This window comes from Oncorhynchus clarkii, unplaced genomic scaffold (genome assembly GCF_045791955.1).
Source record: "Oncorhynchus clarkii lewisi isolate Uvic-CL-2024 unplaced genomic scaffold, UVic_Ocla_1.0 unplaced_contig_13801_pilon_pilon, whole genome shotgun sequence".
NCBI classification, from domain to species: Eukaryota; Metazoa; Chordata; class Actinopteri; order Salmoniformes; family Salmonidae; genus Oncorhynchus; species Oncorhynchus clarkii.
Window position 1 is genome coordinate 52729 of NW_027258523.1, and position 15369 is coordinate 68097.

The window sequence follows — 15369 nt, forward strand, 5'->3', positions numbered from 1 at the left end:
AGGTCAATATCCTTCCAGGATACCCCGGCCAGGTCGATTAGAAAGGCCTGCTCGCTGAAGTGTTTCAGGGAGCGTTTTACAGTGATGAGAGGAGGTCGTTTGACCGCTGACCCATTACGGATGCAGGCAATGAGGCAGTGATCGCTGAGATCTTGGTTGAAGACAGCAGAGGTGTATTTAGAGGGGAAGTTGGTTAGGATGATATCTATGAGGGTGCCCGTGTTTAAGGCTTTGGGTAGGTACCTGGTAGGTTCATTGATAATTTGTGTGAGATTGAGGGCATCAAGTTTAGATTGTCGGATGGCTGGGGTGTTAAGCATGTTCCAGTTTAGGTCGCCTAGCAGCACGAGCTCTGAAGATAGATGGGGGGCAATCAGTTCACATATGGTGTCCAGAGCACAGCTGGGGGCAGAGGGTGGTCTATAGCAGGCGGCAATGGTGAGAGACTTGTTTTTAGAGAGGTGGATTTTTAAAAGTAGAAGTTCAAATTGTTTGGGTACAGACCTGGATAGTAGGACAGAACTCTGCAGGCTATCTTTGCAGTAGATTGCAACACCGCCCCCTTTGGCAGTTCTATCTTGTCTGAAAATGTTGTAGTTTGGAATTAAAATGTCTGAATTTTTGGTGGTCTTCCTAAGCCAGGATTCAGACACAGCTAGAACATCTGGGTTGGCAGAGTGTGCTAAAGCAGTGAATAGAACAAACTTAGGGAGGAGGCTTCTAATGTTAACATGCATGAAACCAAGGCTATTACGGTTACAGAAGTCGTCAAAAGAGAGCGCCTGGGGAATAGGAGTGGAGCTAGGCACTGCAGGGCCTGGATTCACCTCTACATCGCCAGAGGAACATAGGAGGAGTAGAATAAGGGTGCGGCTAAAAGCAATAAGAATTGGTCGTCTAGAACGTCTGGAACAGAGAGTAAAAGGAGGTTTCTGGGGGCGATAAAATAGCATCAAGGTATAATGTACAGACAAAGGTAAGGTAGGATGTGAATACAGTGGAGGTAAACCTAGGTATTGAGTGATGAAGAGAGAGATATTGTCTCTAGAAACATCATTGAAACCAGGAGATGTCATTGCATGTGTGGGTGGTGGAACTAATAGGTTGGATAAGGTATAGTGAGCAGGACTAGAGGCTCTACAGTGAAATAAGCCAATAAACACTAACCAGAACAGTAATGGACAAGACATATTGACATTAAGGAGAGGCATGCTTAGTCGAGTGATCAAAAGGGTCCAGTGAGTGGAGAGGTTGGTTGAGGTTCACGGCGATTTAGACAGCTAGCCAGGCCATCGGTAGCAAGCTAGCATAGGATGGAGTCTGTTGTTAGCCACCTCTTGCGTTCGGTCAGTAGATTAGTGGGGTTCCGTGTGGTAGAGGGGATGAATCCAAATCACACAACAACAACAAAAATAAGAACAATAGATATAGTTATAGAGGCCCAAGAAGAAAAGATAATAATAATAAAAATAAATAAATTGTCCGATTGTCTATTCAGATAGCAGCCGGTAAGACAGCTAACGGTTAGCGGGCCGCAGATGGGCGTTCAGGTAACGTCGCGACGGAGGAGCCAGCCGGATCTCCTTCAGGTAGATAACGTCGGCAGTCCAGTTGTGAAGGCCCGGTGGGGCTCCGCGTAGGCAGTGAAACGGGTCCGGATAGGTGACTGCAGCCCAGGAGTGAATGATGGAACTCAGGAGTGATTGACGGAGCTGGCTAGCACCGGAACAATCGATGTTTGCTCCGGAATCGACGAAAGCCGACTGTCACACGGATAGCAGCTAGCTAGCTGTGAGATCCGGGTATGAATGTCCAGAGAGCAGTTGAAATCCAGGGACATGGAGAGAAAAATTGGTCCGGTATGTTCCGTTCCGAGCCGCGCTGCGCCGTACAAAACTGGCGATAGATTTTCGATAGATTTTCGAGCTAAAGGATATCTGATGACCACAAACCGTGGTTAGCTGAATACTAACGATTTGCCAGTAAAGAAGCTAACTAGCTTCTGATTAGCTTCTGGATTAGCTTCTGGGCTAACTCCTGGCTAGCTTCTGGCTAGTTTCTGGCTAGCTTCTTGGAGTTTCTGGCTAGCTTCTTGGAGGATTACAGATCTGAGGTAAATAATACTTTTTTTATAAATATAAATTGGTGAGGCTGGTTGCAGGAGAGTGTTTAGAAGATGAGTTGATGGAAAATAAAAATAAAATGTATGTGAAAAAAGTTGTAAATATATATATATATACAGGACACGACAAGACGAGGACAAAAGACGTCTGAACTGCTATGCGATCTTGGAGGAAAGGGCTGGTCAGTCAGCATTTCACTGTGAGGTCTACACCAGTTGGTTAAGGGCAGGCCAGTCAGCATTTCACTGTGAGGTCTACACCTGTTGGTTAAGGGCTGGTCAGTCAGCATGTCACTGTGAGGTCTTGAAGCATGGTGGTGGCAGCATCATGTGACTAATAACATTTATACCACGGCTTCCAGCCAATCAGCATTGAGGGCTGGACCCCAGTAGTTTATAATGCAGGTTTCAGCACCTCTTAACAGTGTAAAGAAGAACCACCCAGTTTATAATGCAGGTTTCAGCACCTCTTAACAGTGTAAAGAAGAACCACCCAGTTTATAATGCAGGTTTCAGCACCTCTTAACAGTGTAAAGAAGAACCACCCAGTTTATAATGCAGGTTTCAGCACCTCTTAACAGTGTAAAGAAGAAACAGATAATCTGAATGTCAAGGTTTCTCATATTCTCACCTGTCACAGTCATCCAGCTCTCTGGTGATTCTCCAGAGTTGGTACACTTGTAGAGTCCTTCATCTGACTTGGATACTGCAGGGATGGTCATCTCTCCTGTAATCTCAGTCCTGATGAGGGATCCATCTTTGTAGAAATCAGCTGTGATGTCAGAGGGAATTCCCTGATATCTGCAGCGCAGAGTCACAGAATCTCCCTCAGTCACAGGAAGGGCAGGGCTCTCCAGGATCACAGCTCCAGCTGTGTATAATATATAAACATCATATATAAACAGGGCTCTCCAGGATCACAGCTCCAGCTGTATATAATATATAAACATCATATATAAACAGGTCTCTCCAGGATCACAGCTCCAGCTGTATATAATATATAAACATCATATATAAACAGGTCTCTCCAGGATCACAGCACCAGCTGTATATAATATATAAACATCATATATAAACAGGTCTCTCCAGGATCACAGCTCCAGCTGTATATAATATATGAACATCATATATAAACAGGTCTCTCTAGGATCACAGCTCCAGCTGTATATAATATATAAACATCATATATAAACAGGTCTCTCCAGGATCACAGCTCCAGCTGTATATAATATATAAACATCATATATAAACAGGTCTCTCCAGGATCACAGCTCCAGCTGTATATAATATATAAACATCATATATAAACAGGTCTCTCCAGGATCACAGCTCCAGCTATATATAATATATAAACATCATATATAAACAGGTCTGTCCAGGATCACAGCACCAGCTGTATATAATATTTAAACATCATATATAAACAGGTCTCTCCAGGATCACAGCTCCAGCTGTATATAATATATAAACATCATATATAAACAGGTCTCTCCAGGATCACAGCTCCAGCTGTATATAATATATAAACATCATATATAAACAGGGCTCTCCAGGATCACAGCTCCAGCTGTATATAATATATGAACATCATATATAAACAGGTCTCTCCAGGATCACAGCTCCAGCTGTATATAATATATAAACAGGTCTCTCCAGGATCACAGCTCCAGCTGTATATAATATATAAACATCATATATAAACATAACATCAGCTATCTGAAACCAGATGAACCACTAAACACTATAATGTTAGTAGATGGTGTTTGTGGACATACCATGTACTGTGATGTTGACAGCATTGCTGTGTTCTCCAGACCCAGACTCACACCAGTACACTCCACTGTCTGATGGTATTAGTAACGTGTTGCATGAAGGCCCTTGTTGTTTTCCCCAGTCAGTATTACACTCTGTATGGTTCCCTCTCTCTGCGTTCCTCATCACTCTCCATCCAGCAGAGTTCCCCTGATCCTCACAGCTCAGAGAGACAGACTCATATTCAAAGAACTGAGATCTGTCAGGACTGACACTCAGAGATACTGGAGGAGAGAGAGAGGCTGGAGGAGAGAGAGAGGCTGGAGGAGAGAGAGAGGCTGGAGGAGAGAGAGAGAGAGAGAGAGAGCGAGAGAGGAAGGTAGAGAGGAAGAAAGAGAGAGGAAGTTTGGAAGGAGGAGAGAGAGAGAGAGATCATGAGAAGAAGAGCTCCGTTTAGCATAAAAATAAATGCTTTGTCATATCCGTGGTATACGTTTCTCATATACCATTGCTTCCAGCCAATCAGCATTCAGGGCTGGAACCATCCAGTTTATAATGCAGGTTTCAGCACCTCTTAACAGTGTAAAGAAGAACCACCCAGTTTATAATGCAGGTTTCAGCATCTCTTAACAGTGTCAAGAAGAACCACCCAGTTTATAATGCAGGTTTCAGCACCTCTTAACAGTGTAGAGAAGAACCACCCAGTTTATAATGCAGGTTTCAGCACCTCTTAACAGTGTAGAGAAGAACCACCCAGTTTATAATGCAGGTTTCAGCACCTCTTAACAGTGTAAAGAAGAACCAGATCATCTGAATGTCAAGGTTTCTCATATTCTCACCTGTCACAGTCATCCAGCTCTCTGGTGATTCTCCTTTAGAGATGGTACACTTGTAGAGTCCTTCATCTGACTTGGATACTGCAGGGATGGTCATCTCTCCTGTAGTCGCATTCCTGATGAGGGATCCATCTTTGTAGAAATCAGCTGTGAGGTCAGAGGGAGTTCCCTGATATCTGCAGCGCAGAGTCACAGAATCTCCCTCAGTCACAGGAAGGGCAGGGCTCTCCAGGATCACAGCTCCATCTGTATATAATATACAAACATCATATATAAACAGGTCTCTCCAGGATCACAGCTCCAGCTGTATATAAATATATAAACATCATATATAAACAGGTCTCTCCAGGATCACAGCTCCAGCTGTATATAATATATAAACATCATATATAAACAGGTCTCTCCAGGATCACAGCTCCAACTGTATATAATATATAAACATCATATATAAACAGGTCTCTCCAGGATCACAGCTCCAGCTGTATATAATATATAAACAGGTCTCTCCAGGATCACAGCTCCAGCTGTATATAATATATAAACATCATATATAAACATAACATCAGCTATCTGAAACCAGATGAACCACTAAACACTATAATGTTAGTAGATGGTGTTTGTGGACATACCATGTACTGTGATGTTGACAGCGTTGCTGTGTTTTCCAGACCCAGACTCACACCAGTACACTCCACTGTCTGATGGTATTAGTGACACGATGCATGAAGACCCTTGTGGTTTTCCCCATTTTCTTCCACAATCTGAACGCACCCCAGAGACTGTGTATCTCTTCAGTCTCCATCCAGCAGAGTTCCCCTGAACCTCACAGCTCAGAGAGACAAACTCATATTCAAAGAACTGAGATTTGTCAGGACTGACACTCAGAGAGGCAGGAAGAGAGAGATCTGAGAGAGAGAGGGAGAGAGGGAGGGAAAGAGGGAGAGAGAGAGAGAGAGAGAGAGAGAGAGAGAGAGGGAGAGAGGGAGAGGAAGGTAGAGAGGAGGAGAGAGAGAGGAAGGTGGAAGGAGGAGAGAGAGAGAATGAGAAGAAGAGCTCCGTTTAGCATAAAAATAAATGCTTTGTCATACCCGTGCTATACGTTTCTCATATACCATTGCTTCCAGCCAATCAGCATTCAGGACTGGAACCACCCAGTTTATAATGCAGGTTTCAGCACCTCTTGACAGTGTAAAGAAGAACCACCCAGTTTATAATGCAGGTTTCAGCACCTCTTAACAGTGTAAAGAAGAACCACCCAGTTTATAATGCAGGTTTCAGCACCTCTTAACAGTGTAAAGAAGAACCACCCAGTTTATAATGCAGGTTTCAGCACCTCTTAACAGTGTAAAGAAGAACCACCCAGTTTATAATGCAGGTTTCAGCACCTCTTAACAGTGTAAAGAAGAACCACCCAGTTTATAATGCAGGTTTCAGCACCTCTTAACAGTGTAAAGAAGAACCACCCAGTTTATAATGCAGGTTTCAGCACCTCTTAACAGTGTAAAGAAGAACCACCCAGTTTATAATGCAGGTTTCAGCACCTCTTAACAGTGTAAAGAAGAACCACCCAGTTTATAATGCAGGTTTCAGCACCTCTTAAACAGTGTAAAGAAGAACCACCCAGTTTATAATGCAGGTTTCAGCACCTCTTAACAGTGTAAAGAAGAACCAGATAATCTGAATGTCAAGGTTTCTCATATTTTCACCTGTCACAGTCATCCAGCTCTCTGGTGATTCTCCTTTAGAGATGGTACACTTGTAGAGTCCTTCATCTGACTTGGATACTGCAGGGATGGTCATCTCTCCTGTAATCTCAGTCCTGATGAGGGATCCATCTTTGTAGAAATCAGCTGTGATGTCAGAGGGAATTCCCTGATATCTGCAGCGCAGAGTCACAGAATCTCCCTCAGTCACAGGAAGGGCAGGTCTCTCCAGGATCACAGCTCCATCTGTATATAATATACAAACATCATATATAAACAGGTCTCTCCAGGATCACAGCTCCAGCTGTATATAATATATAAACAGGGCTCTCCAGGATCACAGCTCCAGCTGTATATAATATATAAACATCATATATAAACAGGTCTCTCCAGGATCACAGCTCCAGCTGTATATAATATATAAACATCATATATAAACAGGTCTCTCCAGGATCACAGCTCCAGCTGTATATAATATATAAACATCATATATAAACAGGTCTCTCCAGGATCACAGCTCCAGCTGTATATAATATTTAAACATCATATATAAACAGGTCTCTCCAGGATCACAGCTCCAGCTGTATATAATATATAAACAGGTCTCTCCAGGATCACAGCTCCAGCTGTATATAATATATAAACATCATATATAAACAGGTCTCTCCAGGATCACAGCTCCAGCTGTATATAATATATAAACAGGTCTCTCCAGGATCACAGCTCCAGCTGTATATAATATATAAACATCATATATAAACAGGTCTCTCCAGGATCACAGCTCCAGCTGTATATAATATATAAACATCATATATAAACAGGTCTCTCCAGGATCACAGCTCCAGCTGTATATAATATATAAACAGGTCTCTCCAGGATCACAGCTCCAGCTGTATATAATATATAAACATCATATATAAACAGGTCTCTCCAGGATCACAGCTCCAGCTGTATATAATATATAAACAGGTCTCTCCAGGATCACAGCACCAGCTGTATATAATATATAAACATCATATATAAACAGGTCTCTCCAGGATCACAGCTCCAGCTGTATATAATATATAAACAGGTCTCTCCAGGATCACAGCTCCAGCTGTATATAATATATAAACAGGTCTCTCCAGGATCACAGCTCCAGCTGTATATAATATATAAACAGGTCTCTCCAGGATCACAGCTCCAACTGTATATAATATATAAACATCATATATAAACAGGTCTCTCCAGGATCACAGCTCCAGCTGTATATAATATATAAACATCATATATAAACAGGTCTCTCCAGGATCACAGCTCCAGCTGTATATAATATATAAACAGGTCTCTCCAGGATCACAGCACCAGCTGTATATAATATATAAACATCATATATAAACAGGTCTCTCCAGGATCACAGCTCCAGCTGTATATAATATATAAACAGGGCTCTCCAGGATCACAGCTCCAGCTGTATATAATATATAAACATCATATATAAACAGGTCTCTCCAGGATCACAGCTCCAGCTGTATATAATATATAAACAGGTCTCTCCAGGATCACAGCTCCAGCTGTATATAATATATAAACATCATATATAAACATAACATCAGCTATCTGAAACCAGATGAACCACTAAACACTATAATGTCAGTAGATGGTGTTTGTGGACATACCATGTACTGTGATGTTGACAGCATTGCTGTGTTCTCCAGACCCAGACTCACACCAGTACTCTCCACTGTCTGATGGTATTAGTGACACGATGCATGAAGACCCTTGTGGTTTTCCCCATTTTCTTCCACAATCTGAACGCACCCCAGAGACTGTGTATCTCTTCAGTCTCCATCCAGCAGAGTTCCCCTGAACCTCACAGCTCAGAGAGACAAACTCATATTCAAAGAACTGAGATTTGTCAGGACTGACACTCAGAGAGGCAGGAAGAGAGAGATCTGAGAGAGAGAGGGAGAGAGGGAGGGAAAGAGGGAGAGAGAGAGAGAGAGAGAGAGAGAGAGAGAGAGGGAGAGAGGGAGAGGAAGGTAGAGAGGAGGAGAGAGAGAGGAAGGTGGAAGGAGGAGAGAGAGAGAATGAGAAGAAGAGCTCCGTTTAGCATAAAAATAAATGCTTTGTCATACCCGTGCTATACGTTTCTCATATACCATTGCTTCCAGCCAATCAGCATTCAGGACTGGAACCACCCAGTTTATAATGCAGGTTTCAGCACCTCTTGACAGTGTAAAGAAGAACCACCCAGTTTATAATGCAGGTTTCAGCACCTCTTAACAGTGTAAAGAAGAACCACCCAGTTTATAATGCAGGTTTCAGCACCTCTTAACAGTGTAAAGAAGAACCACCCAGTTTATAATGCAGGTTTCAGCACCTCTTAACAGTGTAAAGAAGAACCACCCAGTTTATAATGCAGGTTTCAGCACCTCTTAACAGTGTAAAGAAGAACCACCCAGTTTATAATGCAGGTTTCAGCACCTCTTAACAGTGTAAAGAAGAACCACCCAGTTTATAATGCAGGTTTCAGCACCTCTTAACAGTGTAAAGAAGAACCACCCAGTTTATAATGCAGGTTTCAGCACCTCTTAACAGTGTAAAGAAGAACCACCCAGTTTATAATGCAGGTTTCAGCACCTCTTAACAGTGTAAAGAAGAACCACCCAGTTTATAATGCAGGTTTCAGCACCTCTTAACAGTGTAAAGAAGAACCAGATAATCTGAATGTCAAGGTTTCTCATATTTTCACCTGTCACAGTCATCCAGCTCTCTGGTGATTCTCCTTTAGAGATGGTACACTTGTAGAGTCCTTCATCTGACTTGGATACTGCAGGGATGGTCATCTCTCCTGTAATCTCAGTCCTGATGAGGGATCCATCTTTGTAGAAATCAGCTGTGATGTCAGAGGGAATTCCCTGATATCTGCAGCGCAGAGTCACAGAATCTCCCTCAGTCACAGGAAGGGCAGGGCTCTCCAGGATCACAGCTCCATCTGTATATAATATACAAACATCATATATAAACAGGTCTCTCCAGGATCACAGCTCCAGCTGTATATAATATATAAACAGGGCTCTCCAGGATCACAGCTCCAGCTGTATATAATATATAAACAGGTCTCTCCAGGATCACAGCTCCAGCTGTATATAATATATAAACAGGTCTCTCCAGGATCACAGCTCCAGCTGTATATAATATTTAAACATCATATATAAACAGGGCTCTCCAGGATCACAGCACCAGCTGTATATAATATATAAACATCATATATAAACAGGTCTCTCCAGGATCACAGCTCCAGCTGTATATAATATATAAACAGGTCTCTCCAGGATCACAGCTCCAGCTGTATATAATATTTAAACATCATATATAAACAGGTCTCTCCAGGATCACAGCTCCAGCTGTATATAATATATAAACAGGTCTCTCCAGGATCACAGCTCCAGCTGTATATAATATATAAACATCATATATAAACAGGTCTCTCCAGGATCACAGCTCCAGCTGTATATAATATATAAACAGGTCTCTCCAGGATCACAGCTCCAGCTGTATATAATATATAAACATCATATATAAACAGGTCTCTCCAGGATCACAGCTCCAGCTGTATATAATATATAAACATCATATATAAACAGGTCTCTCCAGGATCACAGCTCCAGCTGTATATAATATATAAACAGGTCTCTCCAGGATCACAGCTCCAGCTGTATATAATATATAAACATCATATATAAACAGGTCTCTCCAGGATCACAGCACCAGCTGTATATAATATATAAACAGGTCTCTACAGGATCACAGCTCCAGCTGTATATAATATATAAACATCATATATAAACAGGTCTCTCCAGGATCACAGCTCCAGCTGTATATAATATATAAACAGGTCTCTCCAGGATCACAGCACCAGCTGTATATAATATATAAACATCATATATAAACAGGTCTCTCCAGGATCACAGCTCCAGCTGTATATAATATATAAACAGGTCTCTCCAGGATCACAGCACCAGCTGTATATAATATATAAACAGGTCTCTCCAGGATCACGGCTCCAGCTGTATATAATATATAAACATCATATATAAACAGGTCTCTCCAGTATCACAGCTCCATCTGTATATAATATATAAACATCATATATAAACAGGTCTCTCCAGGATCACAGCTCCAGCTGTATATAATATATAAACAGGTCTCTCCAGGATCACAGCTCCAGCTGTATATAATATATAAACATCATATATAAACAGGTCTCTCCAGGATCACAGCACCAGCTGTATATAATATATAAACAGGTCTCTCCAGGATCACAGCACCAGCTGTATATCATATATAAACATCATATATAAACAGGTCTCTCCAGGATCACAGCTCCAGCTGTATATAATATATAAACATCATATATAAACAGGTCTCTCCAGGATCACAGCTCCAGCTGTATATAATATATAAACAGGTCTCTCCAGGATCACAGCACCAGCTGTATATAATATATAAACATCATATATAAACAGGTCTCTCCAGGATCACAGCTCCAGCTGTATATAATATATAAACAGGTCTCTCCAGGATCACGGCTCCATCTGTATATAATATATAAACATCATATATAAACAGGTCTCTCCAGGATCACAGCTCCAGCTGTATATAATATATAAACATCATATATAAACAGGTCTCTCCAGTATCACAGCTCCATCTGTATATAATATATAAACATCATATATAAACAGGTCTCTCCAGGATCACAGCTCCATCTGTATATAATATATAAACAGGTCTCTCCAGGATCACAGCTCCATCTGTATATAATATATAAACAGGTCTCTCCAGGATCACAGCTCCAGCTGTATATAATATATAAACATCATATATAAACAGGTCTCTCCAGGATCACAGCTCCATCTGTATATAATATATAAACAGGTCTCTCCAGGATCACAGCTCCAGCTGTATATAATATATAAACAGGTCTCTCCAGGATCACAGCTCCAGCTGTATATAATATATAAACAGGTCTCTCCAGGATCACAGCTCCAGCTGTATATAATATATAAACATCATATATAAACAGGTCTCTCCAGGATCACAGCTCCAGCTGTATATAATATATGAACATCATATATAAACAGGTCTCTCCAGGATCACAGCTCCAGCTGTATATAATATATAAACATCATATATAAACAGGTCTCTCCAGGATCACAGCACCAGCTGTATATAATATATAAACATCATATATAAACAGGTCTCTCCAGGATCACAGCTCCAGCTGTATATAATATATAAACAGGTCTCTCCAGGATCACAGCTCCAGCTGTATATAATATATAAACAGGTCTCTCCAGGATCACGGCTCCAGCTGTATATAATATATAAACAGGTCTCTCCAGGATCACAGCTCCAGCTGTATATAATATATAAACATTATATATAAACAGGTCTCTCCAGGATCACAGCTCCAGCTGTATATAATATATAAACATCATATATAAACAGGTCTCTCCAGGATCACAGCACCAGCTGTATATAATATATAAACATCATATATAAACAGGTCTCTCCAGGATCACAGCTCCAGCTGTATATAATATATAAACAGGTCTCTCCAGGATCACAGCTCCAGCTGTATATAATATATAAACATTATATATAAACAGGTCTCTCCAGGATCACAGCTCCAGCTGTATATAATATATGAACATAATATCAGCTACCTGAAACCAGATGAACCACTAAACACTATAATGTTAGTAGATGGTGTTTGTGGACATACCATGTACTGTGATGTTGACAGCGTTGCTGTGTTTTCCAGACCCAGACTCACACCAGTACACTCCACTGTCTGATGGTATTAGTGACACGATGCATGAAGACCCTTGTGGTTTTCCCCATTTTCTTCCACATTCTGAACGCTCCCCAGAGACTGTGTATCTCTTCAGTCTCCATCCAGCAGAGTTCCCCTGAACCTCACAGCTCAGAGAGACAGACTCTAATTTAAAAAACTGAGATCTGTCAGGACTGACTCTCAGAGATGCTGGATAAGAGAGAACTGAGAGAGAGAGAGAGAGAGAGAGAGAGAGAGAGGGAGAGAGGAAGAGGAAGGTAGAGAGGAGGAGAGAGAGGAAGGTGGAAGGAGGAGAGAGAGAATGAGAAGAAGAGCTCCGTTTAGCATAAAAATAAATGCTTTGTCAGACAGACAAACAGACAGACAGGCTTTGTAATACCTGTGCTATACGTTTCTCATATACCATTGCTTCCAGCCAATCAGCATTCAGGACTGGAACCCCCCAGTTTATAATGCAGGTTTCAGCACCTCTTAACAGTGTAAAGAAGAACCACCCAGTTTATAATGCAGGTTTCAGCACCTCTTAACAGTGTAAAGAAGAACCACCCAGTTTATAATGCAGGTTTCAGCACCTCTTAACAGTGTAAAGAAGAACCACCCAGTTTATAATGCAGGTTTCAGCACCTCTTAACAGTGTAAAGAAGAACCACCCAGTTTATAATGCAGGTTTCAGCACCTCTTAACAGTGTAAAGAAGAACCACCCAGTTTATAATGCAGGTTTCAGCACCTCTTAACAGTGTAAAGAAGAACCACCCAGTTTATAATGCAGGTTTCAGCACCTCTTAACAGTGTAAAGAAGAACCACCCAGTTTATAATGCAGGTTTCAGCACCTCTTAACAGTGTAAAGAAGAACCACCCAGTTTATAATGCAGGTTTCAGCATCTCTTAACAGTGTAAAGAAGAACCACCCAGTTTATAATGCAGGTTTCAGCACCTCTTAACAGTGTAAAGAAGAACCACCCAGTTTATAATGCAGGTTTCAGCACCTCTTAACAGTGTAAAGAAGAACCACCCAGTTTATAATGCAGGTTTCAGCACCTCTTAACAGTGTAAAGAAGAACCACCCAGTTTATAATGCAGGTTTCAGCACCTCTTAACAGTGTAAAGAAGAACCAACCAGATTATAATGCAGGTTTCAGCACCTCTTAACAGTGTAAAGAAGAACCACCCAGGTTATAATGCAGGTTTCAGCACCTCTTAACAGTGTAAAGAAGAACCACCCAGTTTATAATGCAGGTTTCAGCACCTCTTAACAGTGTAAAGAAGAACCACCCAGTTTATAATGCAGGTTTCAGCACCTCTTAACAGTGTAAAGAATAACCACCCAGTTTATAATGCAGGTTTCAGCACCTCTTAACAGTGTAAAGAAGAACCACCCAGTTTATAATGCAGGTTTCAGCACCTCTTAACAGTGTAAAGAAGAACCAGATAATCTGAATGTCAAGGTTTCTCATATTCTCACCTGTCACAGTCATCCAGCTCTCTGGTGATTCTCCTTCAGAGTTGTTACACTTGTAGAGTCCTTCATCTGACTTGGAAACTGCAGGGATGGTCATCTCTCCTGTAGTCTCAGTCCTGATGAGGGATCCATCTTTGTAGAAATCAGCTGTGAGGTCAGTGTGAGTTCCCTGATATCTGCAGCGCAGAGTCACAGAATCTCCCTCAGTCACAGGAAGGGCAGGGCTCTCCAGGATCACAGCTCCATCTGTATATAATATATAAACATCATATATAAACAGGTCTCTCCAGGATCACAGCTCCATCTGTATATAATATATAAACAGGTCTCTCCAGGATCACAGCTCCATCTGTATATAATATATAAACATCATATATAAACAGGTCTCTCCAGGATCACAGCTCCAGCTGTATATAATATATAAACATCATATATAAACAGGTCTCTCCAGGATCACAGCTCCAGCTGTATATAATATATAAACAGGTCTCTCCAGGATCACAGCACCAGCTGTATATAATATATAAACAGGTCTCTCCAGGATCACAACTCCAGCTGTATATAATATATAAACAGGTCTCTCCAGGATCACAACTCCAGCTGTATATAATATATAAACATCATATATAAAACAGGTCTCTCCAGGATCACAGCACCAGCTGTATATAATATATAAACATCATATATAAACAGGTCTCTCCAGGATCACAACTCCAGCTGTATATAATATATAAACATCATATATAAAACAGGTCTCTCCAGGATCACAGCACCAGCTGTATATAATATATAAACATCATATATAAACAGGTCTCTCCAGGATCACAACTCCAGCTGTTTATAATATATAAACATCATATATAAACAGGTCTCTCCAGGATCACGGCTCCAGCTGTATATAATATATAAACATCATATATAAACATAACATCAGCTATCTGAAACCAGATGAACCACTAAACACAATAATGTTAGTAGATGGTGTTTGTGGACATACCAGGTACTGTGATGTTGACAGAGTTGCTGTGTTCTCCAGATCCAGACTCACACCAGTACACTCCACTGTATGATTTTATTAGTGACACGTTGCATGAAGATCCTTCTGGTTTTCCCCATTTTCTTCCACAATCTGAACGCTCCCCAGAGACTATGGATCTCTTCACTCTCCATCCAGCAGATTTCCCCTGAACCGCACAGCTCAGAGAGACAGACTCAAATTCAAAGAACTGAGATCTGTCAGGACTGACACTCAGAGAGGCTGGAAGAGAGAGATCAAAGAAAGAGAGGGAGAGAGAGAGAGAGAGTTTTGTTGTCTAAAGTAAATTATTAAATACTCTAACAGAGATACTGAAACACAGCAGAGAGGCTATTCTCTAGCTGTTTAACTTAGTGATGAGGGTAGGATACCTGCCACCCCAATATACAGAATAAGGACTGACATCTCTGTCAGTAATAACTAAGTTTAAGTAGTGTTAGTGTAGGGGTAGGTATGGTTAGTGTAGGGGTAGGTAGGGTTAGTGTAGGGGTAGGTAGGGTTAGTGTAGGGTAGGTAGGGTTAGTGTAGGGTAGGTAGGGTTAGTGTAGGGTAGGTAGGGTTAGTTTAGGGTAGGTAGGGTTAGTGTGGGGTAGGTAGGGTTAGTGTGGGGTAGG

At 41.3% G+C, this 15369-nt stretch overlaps 2 protein-coding genes across 2 annotated transcripts in view; both read right to left on the reverse strand.

Annotated features, from left to right (window-relative positions):
• LOC139397174 (Fc receptor-like protein 5) overlaps nucleotides 1–5825 on the reverse strand; it is a 46411-nt gene extending 40586 nt beyond the window's left edge. Inside the window, exons 1-5 of the mRNA XM_071144044.1 lie at nucleotides 5810–5825; nucleotides 5340–5615; nucleotides 4714–4956; nucleotides 3898–4176; nucleotides 2754–2993 (exon numbers count right to left, since the gene is read on the reverse strand). Of these exons, the coding sequence (XP_071000145.1) occupies nucleotides 2754–2993; nucleotides 3898–4176; nucleotides 4714–4956; nucleotides 5340–5615; nucleotides 5810–5825 (1054 nt within the window). The remainder of the gene's footprint in view (nucleotides 1–2753; nucleotides 2994–3897; nucleotides 4177–4713; nucleotides 4957–5339; nucleotides 5616–5809) is intronic.
• Nucleotides 5826–6306: 481 nt separating this feature from the next.
• On the reverse strand, nucleotides 6307–14977 carry LOC139397175 (Fc receptor-like protein 5; the record flags this gene model as incomplete). The annotated part of the gene is made up of 6 exons (XM_071144046.1): nucleotides 6307–6659; nucleotides 8072–8347; nucleotides 9148–9390; nucleotides 12187–12447; nucleotides 13663–13965; nucleotides 14717–14977. Coding segments are annotated over 6 exons (1697 nt in total), but the record flags the coding sequence as incomplete, so codon positions are not given.
• Nucleotides 14978–15369: the final 392 nt, after the last annotated feature.